The 18,814-nt window shown below is 25.6% G+C and overlaps 2 protein-coding genes across 2 annotated transcripts; both read left to right on the top strand.

Annotated features, from left to right (window-relative positions):
- The first annotated feature begins 276 nt into the window (after nt 1-276).
- Nucleotides 277-18,318, top strand: LOC129615416 (protein timeless). Its single transcript, XM_055530618.1, is given in 16 exon segments — nt 277-414; nt 1,049-1,246; nt 9,170-9,424; nt 9,482-10,982; nt 11,243-11,384; nt 11,455-11,969; nt 12,290-12,488; nt 12,563-12,690; nt 12,912-13,065; nt 15,603-15,779; nt 15,918-16,098; nt 16,500-16,700; nt 16,753-16,897; nt 17,057-17,275; nt 17,606-18,013; nt 18,085-18,318. Coding segments are annotated over 14 exon segments (4,152 nt in total). The 5' UTR covers nt 277-414; nt 1,049-1,246; nt 9,170-9,327; the 3' UTR covers nt 18,170-18,318.
- On the top strand, nt 414-8,884 carry LOC129615421 (uncharacterized). Its single transcript, XM_055530628.1, has 6 exons — nt 414-727; nt 6,934-7,134; nt 7,200-7,853; nt 7,911-8,176; nt 8,244-8,415; nt 8,467-8,884. Exons 2-6 carry the CDS (start codon nt 6,979-6,981, stop codon nt 8,581-8,583), a joined length of 1,365 nt encoding a protein of 454 aa, XP_055386603.1. The 5' UTR covers nt 414-727; nt 6,934-6,978; the 3' UTR covers nt 8,584-8,884.
- Nucleotides 18,319-18,814: the final 496 nt, after the last annotated feature.

Raw genomic sequence — 18,814 nt, 5'->3', positions numbered from 1 at the left:
ATGTGTTAATAAAATACCCACAAAGTCTACTTATTTTGTTCTTTGTTTACTTTTTTTCTATTCTCATTCTGTATTTAACAAAATGTACAATCTAATATTATACAGAATGAGAAGTTTGGTATGGTAATTTTTTTTTATTTTTATTTATTTTTGTTGTTTTGTTTTATTTTACATTCACATTTTCATTTAGAAACAAAAAAATAAAAAATATATACTTACAAAATTATTATTTCAATTGTTGCAATCGATCTATACGGTTATTCGATAATTTTGTTCGCGGCAAAGAAAACAAACTGTTATAATTGAATTAAATTTTTTGTTTTTTTTATTTAGAATCGTAATTATATGTATAACATATGAGTAAAATATATAAAAATTATTTATATAATACAAAAATTATAAAATAATACAACGGTATTTAAAATTTTTTTACAAAATTAAATATTCATTATATTTTTATCGTTTATTAAAAAAACGAAAAAAGGAAAAATAAAATAATTTACATCATATAACAATAATTAAATAATTATAATATATTTATATATGTTATGCCCTTCGGTGATCAAACGGCTGTGTAATATTGCTGTGGAAAAGGAATACTTATATTAAATATCGGATATAGTAACAAAGATTTTAAATTATTTTGAAACAATTTATTTTCAATTAAATATACATAAATTATTTCATAATATTGAATCAAAAGGTCGTATTTAATAAAGTGTAATAGGTAAAAAACATAAATCTATTATATTGTAGAACATTTGAATATTTCAAAACAAGTGAAAATTTATTATAATAAAAAAAAAAAAAATATCAATGAATCAGTTTAATACTAATTACAACTATTTTTGAATTTGGAAAATCAAAATAGAATAAAATTCTAAAAATTAAATAGTGCCAAATCAAAATTTTTGCTTTTGTAAAAATAATAAAAAAAAAAACTTAAGGAATATTCCTATAATATATATATATATATATATATATATATATATATTTATTCATACATACATATGTGTAAAAAGTTAAAAAAATTAAAATCTTTTTGAAGAAAAAATAGAAAATAAAAATGAATGAATGAAAAAAAAAATTAAAAGTAAAACTTACATATATATATACATGCACATTATAAAAGCTAAAACATATACATATATAATATTGACAAGTTTAAATTAATAATTGACTTTATTACTTTGGATTAATTACTATATTTTTATAATATATCAATTAGAAATCAAAATACTAAAAGGTCAGTATAAGTCTTTTTTAAAATAAAGAAATAGAAAATTTCTCCAACTACTTATACTCGTATTATATATACACGTATAATTAATAAGAACCACATAATATCAAATAATCATGAATGCATCCATTATTAACCTTTTATATACATATAAATAATGTATTACAGTGATTGATAGCATTCAAATTTTTGTATAGATTGAAGTATATATCTAAGAGTTTAAAAGAGAAGCTGCCCATAATTTGCTAATATTACGCATTTATTAAAGAACATTATTTAAAAATGTAATATTGTTACTAATTATTATTACGAAAAAATTTGTTAAAAAAATACGAATTTCGTAAAAATTTATAGCAATGGTAATGCGAAAATTTTTTTTTAAACTTTACTTTTTCGTTGTATAAAAATTTTTGTGTAACGGTCCAATACGAATACGAGAATAGAATAGAACGGTCCAAAGAACTGTGTGATATCTGTACTAATGAAAGATTTTAAGTACTGTGTGCCGATTGTCACACTATTTCATAAGTACTTCGGGTTTTTTTAATTCGTTAATGCGAAATTTCAGCAGTGTAATATCATGAATAGTTTCCATAATATATAACCAAATGACTTTCAAAGTTGTATGGCAGCTAAAACTAGAAGTCAAGAAATTTCAACTATTTTTATCCGATATACTTAAGAGCCGTAATAATATATTTGCTTGTGGAAAATTTTAATACTCTAGGTTCTATATAATTTCTGATATAAATCATTTGTGAAAATTTGGTAAACTTAGCTCATTAAGTTTTTTAGTTAGAACGGACGGACATACAGGGTAAAATCGTCTCAGAATTTGATGCTGATCAAAAACTTACCTATATTTCAAACCATTATTTCTTAGAGAAACAATCGAATTTATTGTAACCTTCGAACTTATGTATGTTCGTATGGATATAAAAATTAAAGAGATATATAAAATAGCATATCATTTTATTTATATTATGAGAATTTCAAATTAGAAAATATACATATATACTTACCCAAATACAAACTTAAAAAACAAGTCTTAAGTTGTAAACTAAAAAAATAATATCTATTAAACCCCCAACTAGTAGTATTGTAAAATCACAATAATTAGCAAAATAAAACAAAATGAAGGCAAATGATTTTTTCTCTCGGTTTTTCCGTATGGTGTTGTGAGTTATGACAGTGTTAAACTTTAATTGTATAATTGTATTAATTAAACAATTATTTATATAATTTGGAAAAATTGATACCTATGTAGGTATTTCGTAAAATTTCAATAAAAAATAAAATTAAATAAGCGCATAATAAATTAAAGTTTTTAGTTTCATTTTAAATTACAAAGAAATTTAATATATTTCGTTTTACTTTTTTTATATTATTGATTAAGAATTCATACATATGTATGAATTCATAACTGTACAAACTGATATACGTAACTAAACATACTTTACACCTTTACACGAATATGAAACATAATTAATAATTAGCATAAAAAATTCTTCTCATTCTTAAGGTTAAAAATTTTTATTTAAATGGAATCTATATGATAAACTGTAAAATATTTTAATATGTATGTATGTAATTAAATTAATTTCAATTCGTGCCAGAAAATAACGTGCAAACATTCATATACCACGTACTTATGTATGTATACAAATTCACCCAAAATAAGAAAACAAACTATAATATCAGAGTAAATTTCAAACATCTTCATTTTTTTGAATTCAATACAAAAAAAATTTCTAAATACGACATTTTGTCTCTTTTTCTTTTCTTTTTCTTATTTAATTTTGTTATGCTTCGTAATTATTTTTATATTACAAAACATTCGTCCAATGCAGGTGACTTTTTTGAATGGGAATTAAAATGTGAATAATACACATTTTATGTATACATATGTGCACTATACTCACATTACTATAGAGTGGATCATGTGGCGTTACTCGTATTGTATCATGCAAATAGAATTAAATACAAAATTTTTATATAATTTTTATTAAGTATATTAAATTAATTAGTCGTGTGGTAATAACTGTAAAGGATGTAAGAGAAATAGTTGTGTGAAAATGTGTACATACAAGAAGGCGGTATTTACGCACTTTAAAAAAATTCTGTATTTTTTTTTATCTATAACATATCTTTGCAAATATTCATAAAACACGTATTTTTATTAAAAAAAAAATTAATAATTTAAATTCACCTTTTTATATGTGTACACATATAATTTACAAAAAATACGATTTTTAATTTAATATTTAATTTTCATAATTTTTATAATTATATTTTAAATGTTATATTCTAACTTAGAAACTAAAGTACAACTTATATACAACTTCCTATAATATTTTAGCAATTAAACCATTAATGACAAAAATCTAATTATCTATTTAAAATTTTCAAATCTGTGTTAGCACATTTATGCAGTATTTGGTAACTTGTTCTATGTAAAAAATGTAATTTTCTCATTACTTAGATTATGCATATATGATGCAGAATTGGACCTTCATTCTAATTCTGAATATATTTATCCATATTGATATATAAATAAAAAACATAATATAAGACCATTTCTTACCGAAATTGCAAAATATTTTGATAAAACTACCGGCATCAGGATGTCCAGATTGGTACGTTTCAAATTTTTTTTTGGGACGTGTGACAAGTTTTTAACCCTTTATTCGTTTGCTACTTCATTTACAAATTAAAAACATTTAGAAAAATATTTTTTTTTTGCAATATCGCTCTCTCGTGTTGATTGGTGTTCTATAACCTTCGTTTCGATCATTGCGTAGTTGAAAATTTGTTTCTTACTACAACTTTGTCAAATTTGTAATAAATGAGGAACTTATTCATAATTTTTCCTCGCATACAACAATAATGTACCTACATTGTACGTGTATACTTGTATTTAGGTATAAAACAAAAAAGCTGTTGCGTTTACACAATTTTATAATTTTTATCAGCACGAACTTACATAATTCTTAGTTATAAAGGTAACTTGTTTTTTGCAGCTGCACGTTTCAAAACATTCATATGACTAAACTTTCTATAAAATCGCATTTGATACTCATAATAAATGGATTTATTAATTGCTTTTAATAACTTAGAAATCCTATTACATTTGCGTTTATTAATTTATAATGCTTTTTAGCACTTTTCCAAAAAAATTTTTAAAAAAAGTGCTTATTAATTTCATTCTGTCAATCCGTCCGTCCGTCTGTCTATCACCCCGTTCGTCTGTCCGTCCGTCCGTGGACCCGTTTACAAAAATTCTACGCCCTTGAAGATATAAAACTAAAATTTCATATGTACAACCTTTACTAGAAAATTACCTATCCCTCCCCCTCCAAAAGTTTTAGCGGCCTGAAACCCTAAAAATTCCTTTTTTTTTTCTATCTATTGCAGCGAAATTATGAGCATTTTTCAAAATTTGCAAACGCAGAAAAGTAGTGACTGGCTTCTTTAACCGCGAAATACCATACTTGAACTTTAAAAAAACAAAATGATCATTAAAATTTACCGTTATCTAAAACCGATTTTTTACAAATTTTTAATATCGTTTTTCTTATCGACCTCAGGTTGTAAACTGAAAGTTTAGCAGCTCTTAAATAAGATACTAATAAATAAATCATTTCATTAGAAGAAAATTTTTTTCACCTCAACCCCATCTCAAATTTACGCCTCTCGAAATTTCTAAAATTTGAATTTTTTGGCTTATATTTCCGAAACTGTAAGCTTTTCCAAATTTTTATAAATGCAGCATGGCAATGCTGATTTTCATGCTATTAAAAAATATAATTAATTTTCTTAACTCTACCCTCAAAATCGAGCATTATGTTAACGCCTGTTTAAATTTTTTTTTTGTTTAATTTCAAAGAATGCATATACAAAGCTCATCCTAAATGTATCAATTTATATTCATGTAAGTATATAAATGAAAGTAATTTTAGCAATGAAGGACACAGCTAGATTGTTTTTAAAAGTAATATTTTACCTTGTTGAAGAGAAAAGAGCTACATTACAAATCATTGGTTTGACCCAACTTTATTAAATTACATATAAATTAAAATTGTTCTAGTTTAGCATCATAGATTTTGATTATTATTTACATAGGCACAATTATATTTTTAAAATAATTTACTTAAAGCAGTTCCAATATATGGGTTTCATTTTTATGTTAAAACCGTCTAAGTTAACCATTTAATACGTTTAACTTCACTACATATCTACGTATATACATATTTGATTATGTTTAAACTATACCTTAGATAGGGCTTTTGATCCATTGGCCAAATCACATTAAAGCTCGAAAAGTTGATACTGACTCACAGAACTGTAGCTTTTCCTTATAATTTATGATCTTTACTTTAATAGTGTTGTGTGTGTATGCATGTATGTGTATAATAAAAATATTGCCCTAGCATAATATAAATTTAGCACTTATTTTTTATTATTATTATGTTGTATCTACTATTTACTTCTTTGCACAGACGTATAAACATAATAAAATACATAATACGTGTTAGTACAGTAACTAGTTTCAATGGTTGGCAGGAATATTGTTTATAAAGTTTTAATAAAGCTTTTATAACAATGAGGCATTTGAGAATTTAAAAGGAAAAAAAATCTAAAAAACTTGTTTTTATTAAATTTTTACTTTTTTTTACATTTCACGCGTTCAAAAATGTGATTTAAACAATATTATGTATAGTGAACATATTTCGTACAGAAAAATTCATTGCTGAATATTTTGCGTAACTCATAAAAAAATATTTTTCTAAATAATCGATAACGGTAGCACATATACATAGTGAGCTTTAATACAGCTCGTGGTCATTTTTTATAAATTTATAGTGTCGAATAAGTTCTATCAGGCCACAATATCCTGAGAGCAACATTTTATGTACTCATGTATGTATGAATGTAAAAATGCATGCACGCATGAATGTATGTACATACGTATTGGTATAAAAGAAATTGTTTAATACTTAATGATTTTAAGTACAATATCTTGATTCGAATACAAATCTACAAAAATCCATTTACAAAAAAATGTAATTACAAAATCAAACAAATTTAACCTTTTCCGTTTTCCACGAAAGATTTTCGATAATTCAGTTATAACTTAAATCTTAATATAAAACACGTTCGATAAATCTGAAGTGCAAAATCTGCAAAAATTGCATGTTCGAAAATGGCAGTTCTCCTTAAAGTTCAAAGGAATCTTTTGAGTTTATTTTATAACTACTGCAAAAATATAGTAAATTAGAAGAGCACAATAGATATTGAATTACTGGAGTATGTTATAAATCTGCAAAAGTAAATATTCAGTGTTATGCGGATTTGTAAGTATGCATGAAAACTTTTTTAAGATTTATTTTGGAATTTTCAGTGTTTGTCTGAATTATCGAAAATTCCCATCATACCGAATGAGTTATAGTCTATTGTGAATGCTTTTATATTCTATTTTATGACTATCAACAACAATTTCATATATATAATATGACAATCAACAATAATTTTTAACATTAGAAATGTCAAAATTTTTAATTTACCAAAACAAAAGAAAACATAATTGTATCTATATATCCTGCATGTATAAAATGTAAAGTTGAAAAAAACAAGTACCTACATCTATAAAAAATTTGATAAAGAATTTCTAATGTTTATTTTTGTTAAAACAGTTGATTGAAATTGGTTTATTTGATTAAATTAAATGGATATATAAAATGGCCGGTTGTTTAACAGATTTTCATAAAAATTATTGTATGCAAAAAGAAAACAAGGCAGATAGCGAAATAGATTTCGATGAACTTGAAGATGAAGCTAATGAAAATGATGATTCGGAGATAAATCATGATCACTCGGAATATTTTGAATTTCCGGTAAGTTAAACCATTTATCTATTGAATGCCCTATAAACTAAATTAACTAATTTTTTAAAATTTAGAATAGTTCAACTTGTTGGATATGCAATGGATATTATGGACCAAATTTTGATGAGCCTTTATGTGGAACATGTCATGCATTTTTATATCCAATTGAAAGTCCAAATGAAGAAAATCGTGAACTTGTAACTGAGATATCTGATGATGAAGATTCTGGAAATGATGAACCCCCGTTTACAGTAACCGAAAAAGACGGAAAACAAGAAAGAGACGTTGACGACGATGAGATTGTTGCACCTGCTCGAAATATTGATGTGGTAAGGTTGGGTATTCGTCGGCAAGAGTTGCCTAAACAAAACGAAGATATCGATACAAATGAGGATAATAATAATATTAATTTTGATGACGAACATTTGCCTCTTATAAAACCTGTGCAACTAATAGAACCTCCGTTGCAACTTTCACAATATGTAAACATGTTGTCAGAGCAAAATTTTGTAGGTCGATCTGGAAAGGATATTTCAGCTTTGCCTGTAGAGGTTTTAATATCAATATTTTCTTATTTAGACGATATATCTTTGTGGAATGCTAGTGAAGTATGCAAACAATGGAAAAAAATATTAGAAGTAAACACATCACAATCAATGTGGAGGAAATTCTTAAAACAGCGTTGGCCATTGTATAGAAATTTAATTGAAGTTCAAAATTGGTTTAAGGTAAATTTAATTAAATGGTTTTGTAGTAGATTTATAATATTAAGACAATTTTAAAAGATGTATTCAGCCTTGATGTCTTCATGTTTCTGCAAAACCTGTCTATATCAAATTGCATTTAATTCACATCAACAAATAGGAAATAATGCCATCAGAATGAATCGTCTTAGATTTGAGTTTCGGTCGCTTAATATGGTACAATCAGAAGGAATTGAAGCCTTACCTTTGGACCGTCAAAATTCACACTGGCAAGCAAGCATTTTGGGACCTACAGGTAGTCCTTATGAAGGTGGAAAATTTTTCCTGAAAGTATTCTTTCCTGACACGTAAATAAAAATACTTAATGCTAATATGCTTAATAAATAAATTTTTTGATTATCAATTGTTTTTTAGATATCCAATGCTTCCCCCAAAAATTAGATTTTTAACAAAAATTTTGCATCCCAATGTGTCAAGGCACGGTGATGTCGGTATTGATATTATTCAACACAATTGGTCAATTGCCCTTACCGTAGCTAAAGTACTATTATCCTTACAAAGTTTATTGACAGATCCATTTACTGAGGTATTAAATTTACGAAAGGCAAATTATATTTATTAATCGATTCTCCTTCAGGTTTGTATGGAACCAGAAATTGGTTATATTTATGAGACAGATCGAAAAAAATTCGAAAATTTGGCGAGATCGTGGACATGGAAGTATGCAATGTATGAAATGATACCACCCGAATGAAAAAGCTTCGTTAAAATCTATAGGCATAGACTGATTAGCTTTTAAAATAAAAAAAGGAAAATTAAAATTGCCACGTTAAAAGCTGCAAAAAAAAGAAAAAAATAATGGAAACTCCAAGTGCCATTTTCTGAAATCTTACACACTAGCTTTAGTTTTTTAATTTTCAATTTAACTTTACGTAAACTGTTATAGCTGTATTGTTTTATTTTTCCAATATTCACAATGATTGTTTTATATAATGTTTTTGATTTTGTCATTTTTTCTATAAGTTAATCAAGAAATAAAAAATAAATACAAATCATTTGAACCAGTCTTTCCCTTATTTATACATATGTATCACTATAAAGCTGTCGAATTTAATTTATTATTTATAATTATGATTTTTATTAATATAATTGAATATACATGTGGCCTTTTTGAGAATGTACATTTAATTCTGTTTTAGAATATTTTGTTCTATTATAATTTTTAACCAGGTTTTTGCATAATTTTTGTCCAATATATAATTTTTAAAGATCATTTTTTAAAGTCATGTGTAGCTAGTATATCAATATCTAAAAAATTCTATTTGCTTTTTATATTTCAGATTTTAAAACTCAGAATCTTAAATAATAGGAAGTATTCAATTATTTACATATATTAATTGAAGAATTATCATCCTCCTTCAAAATATTAGTGCAAATGAGAAAGCGTCGAGTACGTATTTTTTACATAACTTAGCTTACCACAAACTTAATTTCAAACATGGATTGGCTATTGACGAATCCCCAAATATTTAGTACATTTTCATCTTTGGGTTTTCTGAAAGATGATATTTATGAGATTAACCCTAATGCTTTAGGTAAAATGCATGTTTGAATTATAGTTGCTTTTTAAACTAAAGAACTTAATTTTTCAGCTACCTTAGAAGAAATTAATTTAAAATTAATTTACGAAGATCAAACGCTACGTACATTTCGCCGAGCTATTGGTTTTGGTCAACATGTCAAAGCAGATTTAATACCACTTCTAATTCACGTTAGAGAACCAGAAATTACAGATGCTGTTATAAGAATTTTAGTTAATCTAACAGTTCCTGTAGAATGTTTATTTTGTGTTGATATAATGTACCGAACTGAAGTAGGTCGCAACACAATATTCGAACTAAATAAACTTCTTATAACTAGCAAAGAAGCTTTTGCTGACACAAAAAGCATTAAATCTGTTTTAGATCGTATAAAATCCATTCTAGATGGAGAGTCGAAAAAATTGTCATTAGCACAATGTGATAGTATCAATAATTGTTTATTGCTATTACGAAATATATTACATATTCCAGAAAATAGCCTAACAGGTCCTCATAGCAGCAGCCTCAACAACACAACGGGAGCAAATGGCGGACAAACATCTTTGCAAAACACGATTGTATGGAATTTATTCATACAAAGCATTGATAAAACTTTGCTATTTTTAATGTCTTGCCCACAAAGAGCCCATTGGGTTGTTACAATGGTGCAACTAATTGCCCTAATGTATAAGGATCAGCATGTTGGTACATTGCAAAAATTATTAAATATGTGGTTTGAAGCTTCCCTTTCAGAAAGTTCAGAAGATAACGAAAGTAATACTACCCCACCAAATAAAGGGAGCGGGGATTCAAGCCCAATGTTGACATCATCCGATCCAACTTCCGATTCATCGGACAATGGTGGTAGTGGAAACAAGGAAACGTCCGAAGATCGCCGTCAGACGTGTCTTAATAAAGAAACAGAGGCAACATTGCAAGAGGTAAGCCGTAAAGGTCATGAATATCAAAATGCTATAATGAGAATGCCACCAGCAATAAAAAAGGAATCTAAACACTTATTACAAGAACAACAAGATTTTGAATCAACATCTCAAGGAAATTGTTCAAAAAAACAATATGTAGGGGACCAAAGATACCAAACAATATCTAATGAGTCAAAAATAATTCAAAAACCATCTCCAACAACAAAACCAGCTGATCCAGAAAACACTTCCCATGTTATATTTGCTTCACCACCAGCAAAATCAAAAATTGAAATTGTTGTAAGAACTATTTCATTGAAATTAATATAAAAGTCAGAATTAAATTTTTTACAGAAAAATAACCACAACCAGGCGTTCAAAAGTCCTCATTCTGGAATATTATGTAATGGCAAGTGTCCTGCGCAAAAACGTGAATGTCCGTCTTCAACTTCTGAACTTTCCGATTGTGGCTATGGAACACAAGTTGAAAATCAAGAATCGATTTCGACATCGAGCAATGAAGACGATAGTCCACTCCAGAAGCCTGTACATCATCAAAAACCAAGGACAAAGCAACATCCAAACGTCTCTCCTTTAGAAAAAAAGGAATGGAGGAGAAAAAAGTTAGTTAAACGAAGTAAAAGTAACATGTGAGTATACTTACATTATACATTATATAATTACATTATACATACAATATATGTAATATATGTACGCAATATATATACATGCATGTGTTGACATTATTGAAGTAAAAATTTAAGGAAAGGAGATCCAAGCATAATATGTACTTATATAAGTACATGCTCGTTTTTGCATTATATTCATGTACATACACATATACATAATCATACAATATAAGCTTTCGGAGACAAATCTTATACTTATCAACTTTATTTTTTATTTTTAGAATCAATATGAAAGGATTGATACAACATACCCCAACTGATGAGGATATCTCGAATATATTGAAGGAATTTACTGTTGATTTCCTACTAAAAGGATATAATTATCTTGTTCAAGAACTTCACGCACAACTTTTAGAAAATTTGGTACCTATTGATTTTTGTGCTTAATCTAAAATAAAAATAAATTTTGAATTTCAATTTTAAATTTTTGCAGAAATTTCCCATGGACACATCTCACTTCTTTTGGTTGGTTACATACTTTCTTAAATTTGCTTCCCAACTTGAGTTAGATTTAGAACATATTAGTTCCGTTTTGAACTACGAAGTTGTTTCATATCTAACTTTTGAAGGCGCGATGTTGTGTGAGCAGCTGGAGTTAACGTCTAGACAAGAAGGAGGTGATATGAAACCATTTTTAAGAAGATTACATTTAGTAGTGACGGCAATAAGAGAATTTTTACAAGCACTTGATACATATAAGAAAATAACACATTTATCCCAAGAAGATCGTCAATATTTAAAAAATTTAACACTACAAGTTTGTGCAATTGAAGATTTGAGAAATTTGTTTTTACTATTAATACGCAAGTTCAATCCGATGTGGAATAGTAGACAATACCTGCAGGATATAATTGTTACAAATCATGACCTCTTAGTATTATTAGATAATGTTACAAAGTCAGAAGATAAACATTTAATTAATTTCAATATAACAGAACATGTGCCTCAGTAAGTAATTTATACCGACACACATACATAAGTATACGAAATATGAATTTACTTACATATGAATATTGCCGATAACTCATATATTTTTGAAAGTCAATGAAGCAATGATAACTGTAATATCTTGACAGTTGCAATTAAATTTAGTTTAATTATAATTAAATTAAATTTAGTTTAAAATTTTATTCGTTTTTAATACTCTAAAATCTGAAATATTTTATATAGTAAAATAATATAAAATATATTATTGTGCAAAATAAACCCAATAATTATAATGATAAATAAAGATTCTTAAAATAATAAAATTATTCTAAAAATTCCAGATTTGCTCAAGTTGAAATAATGCATCACTATGCGCTTTTATTAGATGATTTTCGAGAAAACGGTGAATTTGTGAACGACTGCGTGTTTACAATGATGCATCATATTGGAGCTGATTTAGAACAAGTTCAGTTATTATTTCAACCACTTGTACTGAAAACATTTTCCCAAATTTGGGAATCTGAATTTGAAGTTTGTGATGTAAGTTAAATACACTATTTATATGATGTTATTATATTATTATTCCTATTTTATTCAATAAGATTTAATTTCAGGACTGGTCTGATTTAATTGAATACGTTATTCATAGATTTATGAATTCACCACGAAATAATGCATTTGTTGTATCATGTGGATCTTTAACAGAAATGACAAAAGAACATAACATGAAAAATAGTGATTGGTAAGTAAAAATAATATTTTAGCCAGTTGAAAGCCTTGGAAGTACTTTTGAAAATTAGTTTGTCTGTAAATTCATGATACTTTTGGACAAAAAAATAAAAAACACAATTTTAATTTCATGCTCCTATAACCTTTAAGAGTTTAAAATATTTTTCTTATTTCAAAATAAAGTCGGAATGTCGGTTAAAAATTTAATAAGATAGTTTTTTTTTTTTATTTAAGTGTATGGACACAGGAAGAAAAAGATGTTTTGTATTGGCACTATGTACAAAGTAAAAAATCAAAAGATATTGTTGGAAAAATTCGTCAATTGTATAAAGAAAATGGAAATAGTGAAAAATCTCGAATGTCTGTTATACAACAATTATTGCATCAGGTACCATTTCAATTGAATTTTTGAATATATAACTTTTAATTTTTTAATTTTAAAATAACAACCATATATTAATAGATTTATATTTTAACTATAAATAGACTTATAACAACCTTTCTTTCCATAAAATGTAGCAGTCTTTCAAGTTTTTCTATTTTAGTTCAAATTTTTTATGCATTTAAAGTGAAAAGAAAAATTTTTATAAAAAAAAATAATTATTCAAATATTGAAACCATTTCCCATATTTTGTCTTCATCACAACATTTATAGTAAAATTTTAATAATTAAAAGAATACTATTCATGCGTAGAGGGAAAAAATTTCAGAAAAATATAATGTGTAATTAAGTATAATTAAAATTATTCAAAGTGAAAATTGCTGAAGTACGTGTGATTCACTGGCATCTAAACTATTCAAAAACTGTGACCTATACAAACAAACATTAAGGGGTTAATTGAAAATTTATTTTATCGTTAGTAACATATGCACATTAGACGTATGTGTTTATTTTAATTACAAAAATTTAAATTTAAGTAAAATTTTACTTTAGTTGTGATGAAGGAGTTAATGTTAATACAATAATTGTTGTGTTAAAATATTGTGTTTTCTCTATTTAAAATTTTTTTGTTATAATTACATTTACATATTTTATATTTTAGTTTTTCAGTTCCTTACCATATTTTGCATAAACAAAACTTTATTAATTTTTTTTTAAATCAAAACTGAAACTTAAAAAAAAAACCAAGAAGCTAATTTTAAATAGAAAAATTTCAGCTAATTTATTTTTGGATTAGATCTGCTCCACTATTCATCTTGATAAATTCGGCGTTTTGAAATTCTGCTACTAAATATTTTTTACTTGTATGAGCACATATTATCGAACGATAATAATTATAATACGTCTTCTATTAAAACTGCGTGCGACGAAATGTTCGTAATGATTAATCTTCATAATAGCCAAAATAATAATAATTGTTAAAAAACGTAAATTTATAGGATAAAAAAATTTGTGTATTCGTGGAAATGCGGTGAATTTTTTCCAAAGAAAAAAAAATAAAAGGGATGATAAAAAAAAAGAATCGAGTTGAGCAAATACGAATATGTTTTGGTGAGACCATTAATTCCAAAATAAATTTATTTTTATTTTTATTAGATTAAAAAAAAAAACATAAAGTAAAGATTAAAACATAATTTGTTTTAGTGTCCTTTGGTGAAATTCATTTAAGAATGGTGAATTTTATTTAATTTTAAGATAATTTAAACAATAATTAAATAAAGATTATCATAGTATTGGATTTAAATATTGGAAAGTTTAGTTTACTGTTGCCAATTAATAAATAATAATTATCATACACATATTCTTAACAAATTTTTCAATTGCAAAATTATTTTTAGTATTAAAATCTTGAGTTATGGTTGCCATAAGTCTTTTAAACTATTTTTTTTTTATTACATATGTACGTACTTATATAAGTGTATTCAACCTTGCCCATACCTACATATTTCATGCCAATACGTACAGATGTAGTTACTAGAGATCCGGAATTAAATTAAAATAATAATAGCAAAAATTTGCATATAGAAATATTGTTGCTTCGCTTCAACAACATAAGAAACACAAAAGAACAGAAAATAATTTGTTTCAGTCATTTCAATAAAAGTCTTCTACATTTTATAAAGTCTTCTATATTTGATAAATGATATTTTTTTGAAAAAAATCCATTTCAAATAAAAATGGAATAAAAATATAATATTGCTCCGTTTGGGTTTAAAGTAACCAGTCATTGCTTTCATAGTAGATGTGTTTAATTTCCTATCCAACAATATAAATTTCAATTCCAAGTGTCGACATGACATGGCTTTTGAAACTGCAAATGGGCTTAGGTAACTTTCAAAAAAAAAACCATCCAAATATTTCTAAGCTCATGTATTTAAATTAATATTGATTATTGTATTTTAATGATTAATTTCAGAATATTTTAGACAAAAACTTTAAATAGTTATCTGAGTATTTGGCTCACTTTTGTTTTAATTGTCTTCAAATACTACATAATTACTTTCTTAAACTACTAATGCATACATGTATATACATATATACATAGTTTGTAAATAGAATTAACCTTAATCATGTGTATGCATTGAATTATTATTTCTATTAATTAAATTTCAATATTTTTTTCCAATGACTATAAAATCTATAAAGTTTCTTTGAATTTTTTTTTCTGCAATAATATATAAAAATAAAATGGTTTTTAATTATTATTTTACTTATTTTATATTTTATAGATTATATAATATGTATCCATATGTAATTTATTGATTAAATAAAATTGTACTTGATTTAGGAATAAATATAATTTATATAAAGTATTTAAGAAAATCAAAACGTTATTTAAAAAATATTGTCAGTTTTTGTTAAATAATATTTTTAAAAATTGAATTAATAAACAAAAATAATGATTTTTCTTTTTTTTTTGCAATTATATATTTTTTTGTCGTCTCTTGTTTAAAAATTTTATTATGATCTTGCGATATTGATAGGATGTAGTGACACTCGTTGAATATGATGATTTAATGAAACTGGAGGATACCGAATACGAAAAGAAATGTAACAAAAGACAATTATCAAGTAGCACATCAGAATCAGGAATTGATCTTAAAGATTCATTAACAGGAACTAGTAATACATCAAAAAATCAGAGCATGGACAATATTCAGGTAAATTGAAAAATATAAAAGAAAAAAGTCAGAAATCAGAAATTTTCATAAAATTTAATCAAATGTTTTAAAATACATAAGATTCCTACTTTAAAAATAATTTTGAAAATCTTACTACCATTTTATTAACTGATTCAGTATCTAAAAGCTCTGTTGGTGAAAGAAGGAAAATCACGAATTATACAATGGCTTCAAAAAGTCCTCTTAGAATGTTGTTATGTCAAACTAAATATTGATTATGGTAAACTTGAACAACAAACTGTGTTTGAAAAAGAAATTAAGATTCGGGTAATGGAATCAATCCCATATCATTGTATATGTAAGTTATAATTAATATCATACCGATTTAATATTTACAAAAAAATTTCTTAGAAAACAGCGTTTGTTTATAAAAAACGGAAATATTTATAAAATGCATTTTAAATAAATTAACAATATCAATATTCGTAATTTTAAATATTAATTTTTAATTTTAATTTTTAGATTAAGTTTTAGATTTGTTAATCTTTAATTAAACATTAATTAACTTTGCAAATTTAAGTAAATATTAGCCAATATTAGATTGAGTTAAAAAAAGTATAATACTCTGTATATTATTAAAATAAATATTTTGTTTTATTAATATATACGCAGTTTATGTACTATTTTTTGTTCACAAATTACCTAATGTTACAAAATGAAGTTAAAAAAAATTATTATATATTATGAACATAATTTTAGTGAGAAAAAAGTCAATCCCATTAGTACCATGGAACACTGATCAATCTTCTGCGATGATTTATAAACCATTTGTAATGTTATTGCACAAGTTGGGTTTTCATTTGCCGGCTGATTCTGGTAGTATTTTTGCAAGAATTCCTGAATTTTGGACAGCAGATATTATGTACAACATTGCTCACAGATTAGGACCAATTGATAAAAGTATGCATTCTTCTTCTTAAAAGATTAATAAAATTTAGTGTATTTTTTACAGATATGTTAAAATTCGACATCAATTTATTACATAATATAGAGCAACAAACAACTGAACTTGGTACTGAAGAAGAGACAAAATGTTCCGATAATATAAATCAACTCTATTCAATACCACCAATTAAGCATTCTAATTCTATTATAAGGTAAATCAAAATTAACAAAACCACAAAAATTTTGTTCAATTGGAAAATATTTTAATCCTTTTCTTAAGTTCTAAAAAAGAATATCTGCTAAATTTAATGTTCACTTTTACTTTCAAAATAGTAAACGTATATTATTTTAATATTTTTTCTCAATAATAGGTTTACACCAGATCCAACTTCAACACCCTCAGTTCCCAATTGGTTGCAACTTGTAATGAAAAGCAAATGTAATGGGAATTCGAATAACGCTAATAATAATATGAGTAATTATGTTAATAGTTCAAATACTAGCATCAACAGCAACAATAACACAAATAACATTCAATCAGTAAAAATTTTAGAAGCTATTGCGGAAATTGAAAAGCAACAGGAAACAATGTGAGTATTACTGAAAAATTTCATTTTGAATCGGATAACTTTATATCATAAAAGCAATACCAATTTTTAAATGATAATAAATATCAAAATACTTAATCACAGATATTTTATTTTGATATTCTTATTCATCATAACTATTAAGCTGCATACCTAGATATTTAAATTTGTATTGTAATGCAATACGTTCACAATGTGAATTGAACATAATAATAATTGTAATAATGATTGCAATAAAGATGTAATACCATAACGATTACCTTCGATAATTTACCATGTAATATGTAAAATCAATTCAACTTTCAATGCTTACTTTTTTTATAACGTTTACAGACCAGAGGAAGATGAAGAAGATGATGAAGAATTAACAAAACAGGATATAAAAGAATTAGAAATAAAAGTTGAAATAGAATTAAACGAAATTGGGGAAAAAGCAGAAGTTTGGAATTTAAGAGACAACTCAAGTTTACTTTCAAAAGCAGAAACAATAAATGCTCTGGCTAGCGCAGTAACTCAAGCATTAAATGATTCAAAAACTGAGTTACAATCGTTTACATTGCCAATGAAAAAATCAAGAAATCCTTTATTGCAGCAGCAATCTAGTGAGGATGATTCTTTGATGAAATCGATAGATGAAAATCGTGATGATAGCAGTGGTTACCAAACAAGGCGAGGTAGTCAAATGGATACTGATTTCAATGCATTATCTGCAGTTATTATAGACACAGAATTTTTGAATAAGTAAGAATATTTACAAATATTTCTACAAAATCAAAAAATTTATTTTATGATTTCAATATTTATAATTATAGTGTCAGCAGCACAGAAACCGACTCTATTTCATCCGATTTAACTAGAATGTATGTAAGCGATGAAGAGCATGTTCCAAATCATTAAAAAAAGCAAAGTTAAATGTACCTCTTATATATGTAGATTATAATAAATGGAAAATATATAAAAACATTTTGTTAATTTTTAATAATTACAAAAATTTTATTGAAAATTGTATTTTAGTATGTATATTAAAAAAAATAGTATTTAATGAACGGCAAAATTAGTTGGTTTATTCTGAAAGTGACCCAAGAACATCTCAATTAAAAATAAAATAATGCTCCTTTTCAGACTAAAGTAACCAAAAAGTGTATATTAATTTAATTTATAGAATATTATTCGAATATTTATTTTCGTTATCCGACAACATACAAAAACTAATAACAAGTTTCAATTCCAATTACTGGCATTCTAATTGCTTTGGAGATGAAAGATTTTTGAAATTGCAAACGGACTAAGATCACTTTCAAAATAAACCATCCAATTAATATAGTATTTTATTTCAAATTTTTGAAAATAATTTAATGTCCAAGAAGATTTTTTGATTTTATCAATTGTAAGGATAGATTGACCGTTATACTAGCTTACTTCAGTTTTTGAGTCTTCCAGTGATCCTTTTGTATATTCTTGATCAGTTCATTCTTTCAAAGCTCGTACAGAACGGCTCGTCTTGCCTTTCATTTTTTTTGTTTTTCTCGTAAGAAGGAATAT

Source organism: Condylostylus longicornis, unplaced genomic scaffold (assembly GCF_029603195.1).
Source record: "Condylostylus longicornis isolate FDR11 unplaced genomic scaffold, ASM2960319v2 ptg000135l, whole genome shotgun sequence".
In the NCBI taxonomy this organism is placed as follows: Eukaryota; Metazoa; Arthropoda; class Insecta; order Diptera; family Dolichopodidae; genus Condylostylus; species Condylostylus longicornis.
This window is presented reverse-complemented; position numbering and strand designations above follow the sequence as displayed.